Consider the following 18,367-nt stretch of genomic DNA (forward strand, 5'->3'; position numbering starts at 1 on the left):
TCAAGTTGTTTGTTATGTCTCTGTATCGTTTCCATAGCAAAGCTTAATTTAACTAAAGCCTGAAGGTCACTATAGGACAGACTAGAGCAGCTTCAATAAGAGCAGTTGTATTAACAGTTCTGCTAAATTACTTGGGATGGGGATTTGAATATATTAGAAATATGACAACACAATGTAGAGATACTAAAAATACACAATTAAATCTCCATAATATAAATTGCTTCAAACTGAAAATGTGCATGTAACAACATTAAATAGAAAATCATCACCTTGAAATAATCTTGGCATATGATGAAATACTAAGTCTAATCATGAAAAAAATAATACAATCCCCATTTTAAATGTCAGTAACTTTGGGATAAGATTCAAATATTTATTCCTAACAGTCTAGATCTAAAACTCTTCCATTACCAGAATGGAACTCTCTTGTGCCATCCCTTTATACCCACAACCTTTAATCAGTTCCTGTTCCCTGGCAACCACTAATCTAGTCTTCATCTCTACAGCTTTACCATTTTGAGAATGTTACATACATAAATGGAATCGTACAGTATGTAACCATTTGAGATTGCCTTTTTTTCCACTCAGCATATTTCCATGGAGAACCATCCAACTTACTGTCTGTATCAATAGTTTGTTCCTTTTTATTGCTGAGTGGTAGTGTGTTGTATGGATATACTAGAGTCTGTTTAACTATTCATCCATTTGGGTTGTTTCTAATTTCTGACTATGAAAAATGATGCCACTATAAGCTTCACAGGTTATTGTGTGACCAAGTTTTTATTTCTCTGTGGTAAATTTCGAGTGCAATTGCTGGGTCACATGGCAAGTGCAAGTTTAGTTTTTTTAAGAACATGACAAACTGTTTTCCAGAGTGGCTGTACATTTTACGTTCTAAACAGCAGATCAGGTGGGATCACGTTTCTTGGCATCCTTGCCAGCATTTAGTATTATCACTATTTTTTATTTTAACTGCTCTAGTAGGTTTATAGTGGTATCTTACTGTGGTTTTAATTTGCATTTTTCTAATGTTTGTCCCTTTGTAACTGAATTGTTTTTGACTGCTGGCTTTTGAGAGTTTTTTATATATTCTAGATACAAGATCTTTGTCAGATATGTAGTTTGCAAATGTTTTCTATCTACAGCCTGTCTTTTCCACCCTCTTAATAGGCTCTTTCACAGACTTAAAGCTTTTAATTTTGATAAAGTCCAATTTATCCATTTTTTTCTTCTAGTAACAAGCTTTTGGTATCATGTTCTAGAACTCTTCTCATAATTTGAGGTTCTGAAGATTTTCTTCTACGTTTTCTTCTAAAAGTTTTATGGTTTTACAATTCACATTTAAATTCATAATCCATCTTGAATTAATTTTTGTGTAAGTGTGAGGTTTAGGTTTGGTTACTTTTTTTGCTTATAGATGTCCAATTGCTCCAGCAACATTTGTTAAAAAGCCAATGTAGCCATTAGCCGCAGTGACTACCAAACCTTGAAGTGATGTTAATGTAACTGAAGAACTGAATTTTTAATTTTTGTTAATTTAAATTTAAATGTGGCTAGTGGCTACTGGATTGGACTGTGTAGCTCTAAAACCTTTCTATGCTTAATACTTTCCCTTCCTTAGTATTTACCTTTCCCCTGAGTAATGTTTGTTTATTAACTAGCTAGTAACTTTCCTCAAATAAGTGGTACCTGATTCAACCCTTTCATCTGGATTTCAGGTTGTTATTCACTCTCGTAGAGATCTGAATTTCCTCCAATAATCCTTTATCATACTCTTGTTATTAACTCATTTCATAAGCAAGCCTCACGGAACCATAAACTTCATGGAAGTAGAAAATGTGTCTGATTCCACACCCTTCCCCTAATCCTCAGCTACAAAACAAACTACCTTGAATGTATTAAATATCTGTGGACTATATTAATGAATAAGATTATTTACTTTGAATAAAAGAAAAAGTTAATTTATTAGTTGGCTAGAATGTAGGTGGTGTATTTCAACAGCTTCATAGTTTGAGTTTTTAAAATTTTAAGAAACATATACTTCTCTTAGCTTTTAATGTATATTTATATTGAGAATATCTGAAATTATCCTTTGGTGAATACCAGAAAGATTTCTAGAATTGGTGCTTAAGTGCCCTTACTCTTTTCTTTTTGACATAACACTATCCCATGGAATACAACACAAACACAACTCTTTCAAATGACGGTAATCAATCAAGCTGAATTCTAAGATGCCAAGGTAGATATCTTATTATGCTACATTTTCTTCACTGGGGTTGAGAGTATTGATCAAGCTGCTCAAAGAAGCCTAAGTAATAATATCAGATAATATTTACTGAGCATTTAATATGTTCTTTACATGCAATGCTTCATTTAATCCTCACATCAGCTCTTAGGTATATGATAGTATTATTCTCATTTTACAAAAAAGGAACTGGAAGTAAAGTTCCCTCCATAATTAGCCTCTATTACATCACATTCTAATTTCCAATATAGCACTTAATACATTCTAGTACTATTTTATTTGCTCATTGTTTCTTCTCAGTATAATGTAAGAAAGGCCCATGAGGGCAGGGACCTTGTCTGTACTGTTCATCTCTGGATCCTCAGCATCTACAATACTGTCTATAACGTAGTGAGCAATCAAAAAATATTTATTGAATGAGTGAAAGGACTGATGGATGAATAAACTGAGCAATGAATGAGTCAAGGTCTAGAAAAGTAAAAGTCTAGAAAAGTTAAGGTCTATACGGTCTAGAAAACTTAAACTGCTTGGCCAAAGATACAGTACAGCTCAGGATTCAAACTGAAGCAGTCTGGCTGCAGAGCTCATATCAGTCACTTAGCTACTACTCACTCCTGAATGTACCTAAAGACTGAGACTGTACAGGGAATGAGGCAGAGAAGGCATGCTGACCACCAAAGAGTCACATACAGAACTGTATAGTACAGTATAGAGCATAGAGCTGTTTCTGAGAAAAGGCAGTACAGCCAGGGACTATCTTTCCCAGTCCCCTTGTGTTTAAGTAGGGTCGCATGATTACTTCTGGCCTGAGGACAGTGAGTGGTAATAACTGGTAGTAGGGGGGAGGGTATAGCTTTAGCTCAAGTGGTAGAGTGCATGTTTAGCATGCATGAGGTCCTGGGTTCAATCCCCAGTATCTCCTCTAAAAATAAACAAATTAATTAATTACACCCCCCCAAAGTTTTTTTAAGACAATAATTGGTAGTAATTTCCAGGTTCATGTATCTTATGCGCCTTCTCTATACTCTCATTTTCCTAGGGATCATGGAGGCTGTGTGTTGAACATGACTGTATCACAAGACAGACAAGACTTCGGACTCGTGAGTGACAACTGAAAAGAAAGTAAAAATAAACTTTTTTTGTCCTAAGCTACTGAGGACTAGGGATTATTAGTCATGGTAGTTAGCCTACCATGAATCCAAAACAGCTTCAACTACAATAATGGTAAACAAGGTCTAAGATTTTTATCAAGGCTCTAACGGCTGTAAAGACAGCACCGTACTTTAAGTCAAAGACCAGGTTTTCTAAAAAGGCTTATTTGAAGAATTAAGTGAGATAATGTCAAAGTACTTTATAAAATGAAAAGTACTATGAAATTATGAGGTAACTATAAGAGACAACATGGTACAGTGGAAAGAGGAACAGCAGAGTCAAAAGACCTGAGTTTAAGATCTCTGCTAACTACATTAAGTGTAATCTTAAATCATCTGTGCAAAGTACTTGCCTTGCCCTTTTCAAAGAACTTTTGTGAATATTAAATATAAACTCTGAGAAAAATTTTGTAAACTATGAAGAACTACAAAAAATCAATTCTTGCAATTAGCAGCAGAACAAATATACAAAATGTCACTAAATTTGGCAATTTAAGTAGCATGTTGTCTTCTAGCACTTCTTGGATAAATGTCAACATTAAATCAAATTCTTTTAAAATGATTTGTTCTAAAACTTAAACATTATTCTACAAGATACAGAAAACCTGTATCATGTTAAACCATCTAAAACAAAATTTAAAAAGTTAAGATCTGCAAAAGTATCTTTGAATCCTAGTGACTGAAAATATGTTATTTTCATTAGAGAACTCCAATACAAGCTACTGACTTCAATTAAACAGACAAATCTCTTAAATTTGGATAAGAAAAATAACCTGATTAAATACTCATTATAGACTATGCTAATTTTGTTAAATGTTAATTTCCTGGCAACAGGTAAACAAGTTAGTTTCATTTTAGATTAAACTGCATCATTTCTGAATTGTGCTTGTACATTCTGAAAGCACTATAGACAATTTTTACCCCAACACAAAAACACTGTGGATTGTGTATACAAAAAAAACCACTGGGAACTTGGAAGAAGTTTCTTAACAGTGCTGCATAATTCTACAGTCCCCAACCATAAACTATAAAAAGAAATGAGACTATATATATCTTTCATCTATCAGCGCAATTTGATAATAAAAGAACATTCAGTTTCTACTTTGCACTCTCCATTTATGAATTCATCAGGTTACAGAAGATACATGAAGTAGACATTGGCTGTATAGTTCTTCTAATATCTTTGAAATAGAAAACATTTCTGTAAGAAAAAATATTTGATAATACTTAACACCTGTTTGTTATTTAAAATAAACAAAAAAGAAAAATAAAAATGTGCTAGCAAATTAGGATAAAGGAACATCCTCAATCTGATAAAAGGTATGTTTAAAACAAAAAACACACAGAAAGTCTATAGCTAACAAATTACTTAATGGCACACTTATGAAGGCTTTTCCACTGAGTTTGGGAAAAAGACAATGTCTATCACTTTAATTTGACAATGTACAAGGGGGATTAGTCAATGCAATAAAGGAAAGTTAAGAGAGGATACCAGAAAGATGGCAGAGTAGGAAGCAGCAGGAATCTGTCTCCCTACCTAGACAGCAACTGCACTGGCAGAATCTGTTTGATACAACTCTTTCAAAACTCCAGAGGCTATTGAAGACTTGCAATTTCCAAGGGAAGGCTTGAAGGATAAACTGCAACAAACTCTGGCCAATTTCAGCTATTAGCACAGTAGCAGCAACTCAGTCATGTGGCATGTTTCAAGCAGCTTGTGGGAGCCAGAGTGGGCAAAAAGAATCCTGTGCTCTAAATATCAGTGATCTGTTTTCTGATCACTGATTGCTGCTTCTGACAAGAGAGGTGCAGACAGAGGTAAGCAGCCATTGTTGTTGCACCTCCCTCATTGCTGTAAGCTCTGTCCCCTCTGGCTGAAGTGACTTCCAGGGGATAGTGCTGGCACCCCCACCTCATTTTCCTTTTTCCTCTTCTGGAAGTCACAACATTAAAGACTAAGATACTAAAAACCACTGTATCTATGGGGGAAATTAGAAAACAACCACCCACACCCAGGGAAATGTCAGAAAAGATCAGAGAAGACCTGAAGTTGACACCTCAGACTGATCCTTGGCAAAGAAATAGCCTACGACAATCAAAAAGCCAAAAACAATAACAGAAAACAGCAAACCCTGTGGAAGGGGCAGAATCTGATTTCCAGTTGTGAATTCACAACTTTACAACTTAAGAAAAAGAAGAATAAACTAAACCTAAAGCTAGCAGAAGGAAGAAAGTAATAAAGATTAGCATAGAGGTAAATGAAATAGTAAACAGAAAAACAACAGAGAAAATCAACGAAACCAAAAGTTGGTTCTTTGAAAAGATAAAAACTGACAAACTTTTAGCTAAATGGACTAAGAAAAAAGGAGAAGATTTGAATTACTAAAATCAGAAATGAAAGTGAGAACAATACTACCAATTCTACAGAAATGAAAAGGATTATAAGAGAGTACTATGAACAATCATACACCAGCAAATTGGACAGCCTACATAAAATGGATAAATTCCTAGAAATACAAACCCTTAAAACTAAATCATGAAGAAACAGACAATATGAATATTCCTGTAACTAGTAAGAAGACTGAATCAGTAATAAAAAAAATCTCCCGACAAAGGAAAGCCCTGGACCCTGTGAATTCAATTAAATATTTAAAGAACTAATACTAATCTTCCTCAAGCTTTCAAATAAACTAAAGAGAAGGGAACACTTCCTAACTCATTCCATGAAGTCAGCATTACCCGAATGCCAAAGCTAGAAAAAGACAAAACAAGAAAACTACAGATCAATATCTCTTATGAACACTGATGTAAAAAATCCTCAACAAAATACTGGCAAACCAAATTCTGCACCATATTTGAAGAATTATATACCACAATCAAGTGGGATGTATTCTCAAAATGCAAGAATGGCTCAAAATATGAACATCAATTAATGTAATAAACCACACGATTATCTTAATTGGTTCAGAAAAAACATTTCGCAAAATTGAATACCCTTTCATGACAAAAACACTCAATAAACTAGGAATAGAAGGAACATAATAAAATCCATATATGAAAAACTCATAGCAAACAATCATACTCAAAGTGAAAGACTGAGAGCTTTTCCTCTAAAATCAGGAACGAGTTAATGATGCTTGCTTTCACCATTTCTTTTCAACATAGTACTGGAAGTTCTACCTAGAGCAATTAGGTAAAAAAAGAAATAAGAGGTACCCAAATTGGAAAGGAAGAAGTAAAATTATCTCTGTTCTCAGATGGTATAATCCTATATATAAAAAACCTAACAATTCTACCAAAAAAACCCCGAAAAACAAAAAAAGTGCCAGAGCTAACAAATGACTTCAACAAAGTAGTGGGACACAAAGTGAATACATAAAAATCAGTTGCATTTCTATACATAAACAATGAACAATCTGAAAAGGAAATTATGAAAATAGTTCCATTACAATAGCATTAAAAAAATCCTCTAGGAATTAACTAAATCAAGGAGGTGAAAGAATTAGACAATGAAAACTACAAAACATTGCTGAAAGAAATTAAAGACATAAATAAATGAAAAAAATCCCACATCCACGGATTGGAAGATTTATTATTGTTAAGATGCCATACTGAAGAAACCCACAGATTCAATGCAATCTGCATCAAAATCCCAGACGTTTTTTTGCAGAAATAGAAAAATCCATTCCAAAAGTCATATGGAATCTCAAAGGACCCTGAATAGCCAAAACAATCTTCAAAAACAAAGAACAAAGCTAGAAGATTCCCACTTCCAGATTTCAAAACTTACTACAAAGCTACCATAATCAAAACACCGTGGGACTGGCCTAAAGACAGACATATGGACCAATGGAACAGAACAGAAAGCCTAGAAATAAACCCTTGCACACTGAATCAAATGATTTTTGACAATGATGTCAAGACCATTCAATGAGGAAAAGATAGTCTTTTCAACAAGTTATTCTGGGAAATCATTCTACATGCAAAAGAATAAAGTTGGACCCTTAATTAACACCATATACAAAAATTAACTCAAATGGAGAAAAGACCTAAATGTATGACTTAAACTACAAAACAAACTACAAAACTCCTATATAATCTTAATCAACATCCCAGCAGGATTTTTTTTTCTAAGCAGGGTTTTTTAATTTGGGGGGGGGGGGGTGGGGGGTGGAGACTGACAAACTAAATCTAAAATTCATACAGAAATGCAAAGGACCTAGAATAGTCAAAACAATCTTTAAAAAAAAGGAGAGTCACAATACAAGTATCAAAATTTACTATGAAGCCATTGTAACTAAGACAATGTAGTGATGGTAACCTAAGATAGACCAAATAGTTCAATGACATGGAATGAAGAATTAAGAAAGAGAGCCACAGATACATGGCCGACCATCTGATTTATGACAAAGGCACCATTGTAGTACAGTAGAAAAATGATGGACTTTTCAGTAATAGTACTGGATCAAATTCTATCCATAAGAAAAAAAGTACCTAATCTTTACCTTTACATCATATACAAACATTAATTTGAGACAGATCATAGACCTATAGGTAAAAGGTAAAGCAATAAAGTTTCCAAAATAAAACACAGGAAACTATCTTCATAACCTCAAGTAAGCAAAGGTTATTGAACAGGATATCAAAACACAATCCATGGAAAAGGATGATAATTTGGATTTCATTAAAATTTTAAGTCCATTCATCAAAAGACAATTAAGAAAGTGAAAAAGCAAGCAATAGACTAGGAGAAGAAATTTCATTTGCAATACATGTATCTGACAAAGGGCTTATATCCAAAATATTAAAAAATTCTACAAATCAATAAGAAAAAGAGACAATTTACAACATTGGTCAAGAAATGAGAATAGGTACTTCATAAAAAAGGATAGCCAAATGTCTGATAAACATATGAAAAGATATTCAGTATCACTGGTTATCTGGAAACCACAAATTAAAACCAGTGTGATACGTATGCATCCCTACCAGAATGGTTAAAATTAAAACTAATAACTATGTAAATCAACTATACTTCATTTAAAAAAAAACTTCTATCTTCTTATGAAAAAAAACTAATAACCAAGTGTTGGTATTGGTGAGGATGTGGAGTAACTGGAAACTTCATATATGGCTGGCTAGAGGTAAAAACTGGTACAACTACTTTGAAAAACCAGTAATTCCACTCCTGAACATATAACATATACCAAAAAAAGTGAATGCTTTGTCTATCGAAAGATATATGTGGAAAAAAAAAAACACATAGCAGCTTTATTCATAATAGTCAAAAACTGTACACAAACCAAGTGTCAATGAACAGGATGACAAATAAATTACGGCAAATTCATACAATGGAATACTATTCAGCAATTTTTAAAAAATACTACAAAAAAACCCCAAACTGGATGAATTTCAGTCATGTGTTGAATAAAAGCAGCTAGACAGAAAACAGAACATACTGTATGATTCCATTTATTAGAAATTCAAGAAAAAAAAAAACTATGAAACATTATGCTATATATACCAGAAATTGACAAAACATTGTAAAAAGACTACACTTCAATAAAAAAAAAAAAGGAAAAAAACCTAATCTATGCTAATGATTAAGAGGTCAAAAGCATAACTACCTTTGGATGGAGGACACAAACTGGGATGGGCATAAGGGAGCCTCCTGGGGTGCTTAAAACATTCTATATCGTAACCTGTGTGGTAATTTTATGGATATGTGTGTGTGTGTGTATGTATGAAAAATTTACTGAGCTATACATATTAAAATCCATGTGCTTTAATGATGTATATTTTTATACAGCAATAAAATATGTGTTTTTTTTTTTTTAAAAAAAAGGCAGTACTAATAGAATATAGTCAAGACACTTGTCCCAGTCTTAAGAACCAAGCACACCACTCTTATGTGTGATGGTCAGACCCGGTCTGGAATGGAAATTGATGTTGTCTTCTTTCTCTTTCTGAGTATTAAAAAATTATCAGAATAGTGGAGAAATTGTACAAATATTCTTCTTAGTTCCTGGAGAAGGGCCACCTGTGTTTTTGGGGAAACGAAGGTACTCTTAGAAGTGGGCACATACAAATGAAGTGGTACATATGAAGCACATAACCTTGTAAGTGTGCTAGAGTATGTACAATTAAGCATGTTTCATTTCCAATTTGAGATGACCTGTTCTCATCATGTAGTGCTTATTTTCTCTTGATATTAGAAAAAGAAAAAAAGTCTTTATCTTTGGATAAAGACTATGGAATAAAGTAATATCACAATCTCATTCCCCTAATACATAACAAGATAAACAAAATGGGAGGTGCAGGGTGGTGGAGGTGCAGTGCCAGGTATGGAAATAGCCAAAAATCTACTAGTAATAACCAGAAAAACAAATAACAACTTTGAGCTATAAACTTTAAAAGGGGGAGGGAGTGGTGAGTGTGAAACAGAAGATTCTGATGTAGTGAGGCAGAGCTGCTAACCACTCTATACCCTAATCCACCAGGAATGGTAATAAGGAAAAGTGAGTAAATAAAATTTAAGAGTAAATTAATGGAATAAAAGTAATAAAGTGGGAAAATAAAATAGCAGATAATGCTAACTATTTTGTAGCAAAGTAGATCAAAGTTCTAAGTAGACAGCTCTGAGGAGAGTCAAGGAAAAACTTTCCCAAAAGAACAGAGTAAAAGTTCCTACAATCTGCTCCAGGGCCTCTGGCAGAGGCAAAAAAGGTCAGGAATGCTTATCATCTTCCAGAACTCTGTGTTGTACTAGAGGAACAAGCAAAGCTCATGAAAATATGATACATACTAGAGTTCTGGGAGTGGGCCATATACACGATACTGTCCACTCTCTTGAGCCAAACCCAACAAGGCCTACGTAAATTAATTCTCTACCTCTTTATCCCAATTGCCTCAGGACATGGACCAAGCTCTCAAACAAAATGAGAGGAAAAGGAATGGGAATTAGGCAATCATAATATACATTTTTGTTTTGTTTTTATTTAATGAAAAAAGGAACAAATTATGCAAAAGACAGTTGAAAAATACAATAAAAATGAAAACAAAACCTCCCCTCAACAATACACACACATAGCAAAACACAGAAATTGAATGCTCCACACTAAAAAATTTAAGAATATAAATTCAATAAATCATGAGGCCAAGTATAATGATAAAACATCAAATGGGTGGAAAGTAGAGCCAAGGAACTAAGTTAATATTCACTTCACAATTGCAGATCTAAAAGCTAAATTAGAAACAGCAAATGACAAACATACCAAAAACATGGGGGTAAGGCTTAAAAAAAATCAGATTTAATGATTTTTAAAAAGACATTAAAGTATCCAGAGAAAAGAACAGACAAAAATAAGTCAACATTTGAATAGTTGGGAGGCGGGAGGGTATAGCTCAAGTGGTAGAGCTAAGTTCAATACCAAGTACCTCCCCGAAGAATAAATAAATAAATAAACCTAATTACCTCCCCTCACCAAAAAAAAAAAAAAAAATCTGAATAGTAACTGGAGTCTCTGAAGTAAAGGATAAAACAAATGGAACAGGATATGTATAGAGATTCATAATGTAGTTAATTTTTCTTGCAGGAAGGAAGAAACTCAGATTGAAAGGGGCAGGGAGCATATCATAGGTACTGGGAAAGACTGATAAAGCACCATCAACATCCAGACATAGTCTGGTTAAGTCAATAATTTCAAGTACAAGGAATAATAATTCTTTAAGAAACAAGTAAGAAAAAAAAATAAGGCACTCACAAGGAGAATATAAAACATTGATGATATCCAAAATGAGTCTCCCCTTTGCCAGGGAATCATTTTTTATAAAGGAATACTGTAGAAACAAATCACCTGGACTCCCAAAAGATTTTTGTTCATTTAAGCACTTGTATATAATGTATTTCCTGATAAGAAAAGTCAAAGATACAAGAAATGAAGCAAAGAATCTTCTTCCTTAACTGAACCGAAATTAAACTCATTTAAGAGCAAAATATAATTCCAATAACAAATGGCAAATAACAATTCCTATGTTGAGTTTTCCTGATCTTCTTTTTTTTTTCTTTCAGTGTTATTGAACTAGTTAACTGACATACAACACTCTGTAAGTTTAAGGTATGCTGCATAAATACCTGATTTACATATATTGTGAACTGATCACCATAATAAATTTAATTAACATCCATCACCTCATAGTTACAAGAGAGAGAAAGAGAAGATGTTTTTGCCCTGTGATGAGAACATTCAGGATCAACTACTTTCTTAGCAACTTTCAAATAGACCATAAATACAACAGTATTAATGACAGTCAACATGTATATTACATCCCACAATTTATCTTATAACTAGAAATTTGTCCCTTTTGACTACCTTCATCCAGTTCTCCCACTCCCTGGCCCTTGCCTCTGGTAACCACAAATCTGATCTATTTTTCTATAACTGACATTTCTTGCTACAAGTCATATAAAATCCCACCTAAAATGTAAAGCTTTGTTTGTCAAGAAATATAAAATATGTTTAATTAAAGACAATAAATCACAAAACATGGCTGGTATAGGAAATAATAGCTCATAAACTGTATTTGTTCAAATTCACTTCAGGTAGAATTAATTTTGCAACACACAATGCTGTAAGACAAGTTCCAAGAGAGAAAATGGGTGACTCAAGATTATTACATATGGCCATTCTGATGTTTAAGTATATAAAAGCAACAAACAAAACATTCTCAAATGTGAAAGAATCCAAAGCAAACAAAAACACTTTAAAAAGAAAGAAATAAAAAAGAATTAGTAGTAATCACTGAATCCAACTAGATACAGGATTAAGCTCAACAACAGGAGTAGTAGGACATGAGGCAGGGAGATGACTGTAGATCTGAAAGGGAGAATAATATCAACAAAATTCAGGAGACGAGGTAGCACGGGGGAAGAAGTTTAAGAGAGACAATTACCTCATTTTTCAGAGCAGGGAGCAATTTATACCATCTAAATCTAAAACAATAATTCAGTCTTGCAATAACTTATTTAATCTCTTTGACCTTAGAAAGATCTTTTAGGACCTTTTAGAGTGAAGAACAATAGCCAAGATTCAGTAGTTCATATAGTTTTGTTTCATTTTTAAATGTTTCATTTATGTAAAATTAAAAAAAAAAACTTTTCTGTACAACTTATTTAATTAATTTTAGTAGGGGAGGTAATTAGGTTTCTTTCATTCTTTTTTAACAGAGGTCATGGGAATTGAACACAGGGCCTCATGCATGCTAAGCATATACTCTACCACTGAGCTATATACCCTTCCCCCTCATTCAAGTAAAATTAAAGTTAATATTCAACTGTTATTATTCCAAATTTACATATTATATTTCATACACTCAAATATTATGTAATTTTAATAATTTCACTTTAGTTTTATTTTCTTCCAATAAATTCAGATAAAATAAATTTAGTTACAAAGATATTCAATATAATCCTATCCTTAAAAAAATTCATTCATTTTTCTAGTCACCCATCCAGTCTTCCACTAAACATACACAAAGAGAATTATTTAGAATATTAATCAAATGTTAACAACTGCTTATTCCTGAGGGGTTTAGATTTTAGGTAATTTATCACTTCATTCCTTCTACTTTTTTGTATTACTTAGATTTTAAACACACATGTATTATACTTAAAAACATAACAGTCATTCTTCTAAAATCAGAAAAACAACTATTTAACTACTATAGTCTTTCCCCAGAGTTTCCCCAGCTGGAGAGTCAGTCCAGAAAGAATATCTTTAAGCCCAGCCAAACAGAAACAAAAACAAAAGCAAAAACAAAAAAATAATGTGAAAGTGCTGTCATATCAACAAGGATACAAAACCTTAATAGAAGCTTTCTAGGTTTAAAAATTTTCTCTTTAGGCTCAGCAGTACCTGACTGAACAGACTCTATGATTAACAGATGTGTGGTGTCTGCAAAACACACCCCCAAAATTTCATACCTTCACAACAGGATGTCCCCCAGTAGATGCTTTTACAGCTCCTCGGCTACCTTCAGTTTCATAATGGGCTCGATGATGGGTTTTAGGTTGCACTTCTATTTTCAGTTCACATTGTCCAAAATGAGTTGGTAAAGGCCAGTCTAGCGGAGGTAATGAAGATGTGCTATAAACAAAACACACAAAGATGTATTTCACCATGCTATTATTGCCAAGCAATGATTCAAATTGCTTCTTTGAAAGGACCAACATTTCTTCCCATGCTCTTTGAAGCAAAGTAAAAATGAAACGTCACTTAATAAGTTATAACATTGGATATGGTGGGTACTTAAGAAATAATTCTTTAAATTGAAGAATAAAATCAATTTTATCTGATTTTTGGTTTCCTGTTTTTTTTTAAAAGGACAAATTCTAACATTTTATAAAACTGTATATGCATATATAATTACTAAAACAATAAATAATAAGTTGATTTCCTAAAGCAAAAAATGCGCATCTCTATGTATGTCTATCAGCATCTCTCCACAGATCCAAAAACCCCTATGTCTCAGTATATATATCTCCCACTCCGGTGCAGTTATAGAAGTCAGTATATTGTACATGCTGCTTCCCCTATTTCCTCCCTATTGCTTTTCCCCCTCTCTTTGAAATATTGCTTATAATCAGCAATATATTGCAATTTAAGGTAAAAATTTAATTTCAGTACATGGTTGGAAAAATATAAGGCCTATCACTGCAGCATCTCGAAATGTCAATTGCTCAATAAGATAGTTTAAATAGCTTAGTGCTACAGGTTCATTTAGACATATTAATATTGAAACTATGGAATTAGAAAAGAAAAAACTTCTATGTTTATAGGTTAAATATTAATGGACCCAAAGCTAGCATGATTTGTATTAAAAAGTAATATCTTCTTAATGATTGGTGAAATGAGACTTTTAAGGTCTCTTTAACCTTTGAAATGCTATCATGCCACAGTAAATTTCTAAATTATTTCATTATTTCCTTGAATGTCCTCAGCTTAGCTTTACTAGCTATTGTGAAGCTCAAAGGGATTAATTTTCATTAGTCTGAAACAACTCAACTTCATCAACTCTCAGCCAGTTTCTGCACTTGTTCAAGCAAATCCCTAAAAAAGATTAACATAATTTTCAGAAGCAAAGTGATAAGCTCAAAGAAATCTTCAAAACTACATATTTTTCTAAAGATCTGGATCCAGAAATAAACATTCATACCAATAAAAAAGCATTTAAAAAAAAGTAAATGGACCCAACTCCATGTGAGGATTTAATACATGATAAAAGTCATCTCTTCTAATCAATTATAGACTAGATTGAGTCTATAAATGGCATTGTGACAACTAATGACTTTATTTTCTAGTAAAGTCATTACAATAGACTTCACTCCAGTCCTTAGCTGAAGTCAAGATTCAAGCATACATAGAATAGAAATACAAATACTATACATGTTACATACATATTATAAGTTATATATATAAAAATTTTGCTGAAAACATGTGAAAATTAGATTTTTTGTTTATTTTTAATTATTTTGCAGAGGGGTAGGCCTTCAAATATAACACAAAACCCCAAAGCCATAAAGGAAAAGATAAATTTGAATACACAAAGTTTAAAAATTTCTCTACAACAAAAAAAATCACTAACTTATAAAGTCAATAGACAAAAAATCATGAAAAAAACCATGTCACATAAAAAGGCAAATTTCATTTATATACTGAGCTCTTAAAAATATAAATGTCTATTCCAATTAGTTTCACTAGTAATTTAATTCATACTATAATCAATTTTTTAGATAAAAAAATTCCTTCTAGAGATTTTTTAATGTAATTTATCACTATCTACTATTCATTATACACTTTTAAAATTATAACTTCAGCCTATCTAAAGACATTTTTATGACTAAAAGAAAAATAAATGTAGACTTTAAGTTATTTATCTGGAAGAAAGTAGGGCGAAAAAAGGAGGAAGAGGAAAAAATGGCCAAATCATTCTATACAGTGTAGTTACATACCAACAATAACCCATAAACATGAAAATGACCATCAGCCATTTCCATCAACTCACCGAAATATAGGGGTATGACCAGGCTTTGGTTTGCTCCAGGTAAAGGGTGAAGGAACTGAAAGAAATTGGTCACCAGATGAATCTTTCTTTAAAGGATACTGAGATCCAAGGCCATCATCTATTGAAGTTTCCCGAGATGGTGATAGATTCCCTTGGTCATCTGAACAGAGCTCTAATTTTCCTGGTACTATGGTAGCTTGATCTTCAGAAGTCTTCCTTGTTTTCAGAGGGATATCAGTCTCTACACAGTACTGAAATGGAAAAAGTGCAGGGCCAAGGCCTGATCCACCCTGGACAGAAGCACTGAGCCAGGTATCTTCTGTTACACTTCCCCTGGGGGAGTGGCCAGGAGAAGGAACAGGTGAGTGATGAGGTGAAAGGGACCCAGCATAACAAACCTCAGCACTAGAGTGCCGCCGTTTCCCACAGGGGGAAGTAGGCCTTGATGAGGGTCCTGAGGCTGGCCTGGGGCTCAGCCAATTCTCATCAGTGATACTAGATCTCGGGGAGTGGCAAGGAGATTGCCTGGGTGACAAGGAGTATCCAAGTCCATACTGTTGATGCCAGGACTCTTCTCCAGGGCAGCCTCCTGGAGAACCACCAGGAGAAGTCAGAGGGGATCCAAGAGTAAATCGAGCAGCAGCTTCATTCAACTCTGAATCCACATCATCATAAATATGTGAAAGAGATTCACAAGAAGACGCATCTGAGAACCAGCTCCTAGAAGAGATGCTGCTGGCGGGACTAGGACTAAGGGAAGACTCCCGGTAGGATGGCTCAAGAGGAAGATAGAGATGATCTCTAGAAGGCCTTTCCAAATATTCCCTTTCTGGGTCATTTACGTGTAGGTCATCTTCATGAGCATCAATTTCTTGATGACAGTTAGGAGAGATGGATGTAATTTGAATACTTGGGCACTCAAAGGGTTTGGGACCACCTAATGGGCTGTATTTAGATTCAGGAATCTCACAAGTTCCTTCATAGCTTTTGTGACCTTGGAGCGGATACGGTGGTGACAAAACAGAAGAGTGAGACGGTAATCCATGATGTGGTAAGCAAAGTGGTGAGTTTAAAGTAGATGGAGGTGGATCTACATTAAAGATGTAAATGGATGCACAATCATCTGGCTCAAGATCTATGGAGGGGAAAGCAAAAAAGAAAAAAAAAATCAACAAAACAAGAAATTAGAAAATTTAGATGTATAAATTATTAGATGAGAAAGTAAATAATAATCTTGAGAGGAAAAAGCAGGACATAAAATGTACACCATTAGCTCCACTAAAGAGTGGCCTGTGTGTGGGTTTTTTAAATGTATCTAATTATTTCTGCAGATATACATCATTACGTATTTACATATGTAATGTATAATTTTTCTTTTTCCGTATTTCCACATTTTCTAAAATGAGAATCTCAAAACAATAAATGTTTTTATAAAAGAAATAATCATATCCATAATTCTTAAAAATATTCACAGGATTATATAACGATATAATCATACAAATTCTGCCTCCTCTGGGGTTAAAATGGAGTAAAGGATAAAACAGAGTCTTTGAAAGGTTTTCAGTTGTAAGAACACACACTATTTTATTTATGGAAAGGATTATAGACTCAAATTCAGGAGATCTAGACACTGGTCTACCTCTGCTGTTAACTGTGAGCTCTTAGTCACATCTTTTAACCTCTCCAAGGTCTCAGTTTCCTTGCGTTAAAATTCAGAACTTTTCATTTCGTTAAGTAAAGATTTATGATTAACAGAAACAGCTTTTTCCTTCACAGCCACATCTTCAAGAACTCGTATCTTTGATCATGGCAAACCAGGTTACAGAAGCCACAAAAATACAAAACATGTTGGCACCCTAGTTCAAAGCAAGACAGCAGCACCCAACTATACAGTTACTGAATTCTTCACCACCATACATGTGTAGTTAAAAAAAATTCAATTTTACTTAGAAATGTACTTGATAAGTAGCAAAAATTATTAATTTATTAAATCGCAATACTCTGAGGGGGAAAAAAGAGTAGGGGAGAAGGGAAGAAATTCACCCCGGAAGATATAGCTTCATTCAAGTGTAATTATTGTACCAATGCCTTTTTGTGTTGAATAATGCTGAAATTCAAACCCTTCCCCCAAATAAACTGTAGATGAAGCAAACACATTCTACATCAGAATGATGTCATAAAGCATTGCAGAGATATGAATACAAAATTTGGGGGAGTGCTGTTTCATCTTTTTCCTAAGTGTCACCAAAGCCCAAGCTCTGGAAATGATACAAGTGACTACTACAACCTCACTATGATAAACAGTCCTAAGTCTAAATTTCCAAACTCTAAAATTCTCAAATTCATGGTCCTTCAGAAATTTGACCATCTCAAGACTTATTTGCCCCCTTCAGCCACCAGAGGGCTCCAGGCAAGCATGCAGTAATCTGGGCAACACAGGTTGCCTATGAGTGTCTTTACTGAAAACGAAAAAGCAGGGGTTGGGAAAATAAAGCTCACAGGCCAAATCTGGTCTCCCACCTGTTTCTGCACAGCCTACAAGCTAAGACTGGTTTTAAATGGTTGGATAAAAAATCAAAATAATACTGTTTAATGACTTTAAAATGATGTGAAATTCAAATTCTAGTATCCACAAATAAAGTTTTATTGGAACATAGCCATATTGGTTCATGTACAGCCTATGGTTACATTCATACAATAAGAGCAGAGCTGAGTAACTGTGAGATAATGCTTCCCACTGTTACTTGGTGCACTAACAAACTGCAGTGACACAGTTCTAACTTGACAATATTCTAACTTGACAACATTGAGTGCAATGCATATTGATGTATTGCAAAATTTTTGAAACTTACCAGTGCATACCTATTACTTCCAAACAGGAAAGAAAAAAGTGGACTTCGAATTGAATGTC

General features: G+C 33.8%; 1 protein-coding gene across 4 annotated transcripts in view; it reads right to left on the reverse strand.

Annotated features, from left to right (window-relative positions):
• Positions 1 to 18,367, reverse strand: part of NFATC3 (nuclear factor of activated T cells 3) — a 115,108-nt gene that overhangs the window by 70,966 nt on the left and 25,775 nt on the right. For all 4 annotated transcript variants that reach the window (XR_012509255.1, XM_045522277.2, XM_074370536.1 and 1 more), the window contains exons 2-3: positions 15,457 to 16,591; positions 13,376 to 13,538 (exon numbers count right to left, since the gene is read on the reverse strand). Coding sequence is in view for 3 of the 4 variants with exons in the window: in XM_045522277.2 (XP_045378233.2) it covers positions 13,376 to 13,538; positions 15,457 to 16,591 (1,298 nt within the window). In the remaining variant the exon portion in view is untranslated. The remainder of the gene's footprint in view (positions 1 to 13,375; positions 13,539 to 15,456; positions 16,592 to 18,367) is intronic.

This window comes from Camelus bactrianus, chromosome 9 (assembly GCF_048773025.1).
Source record: "Camelus bactrianus isolate YW-2024 breed Bactrian camel chromosome 9, ASM4877302v1, whole genome shotgun sequence".
Lineage (NCBI taxonomy): Eukaryota > Metazoa > Chordata > Mammalia > Artiodactyla > Camelidae > Camelus > Camelus bactrianus.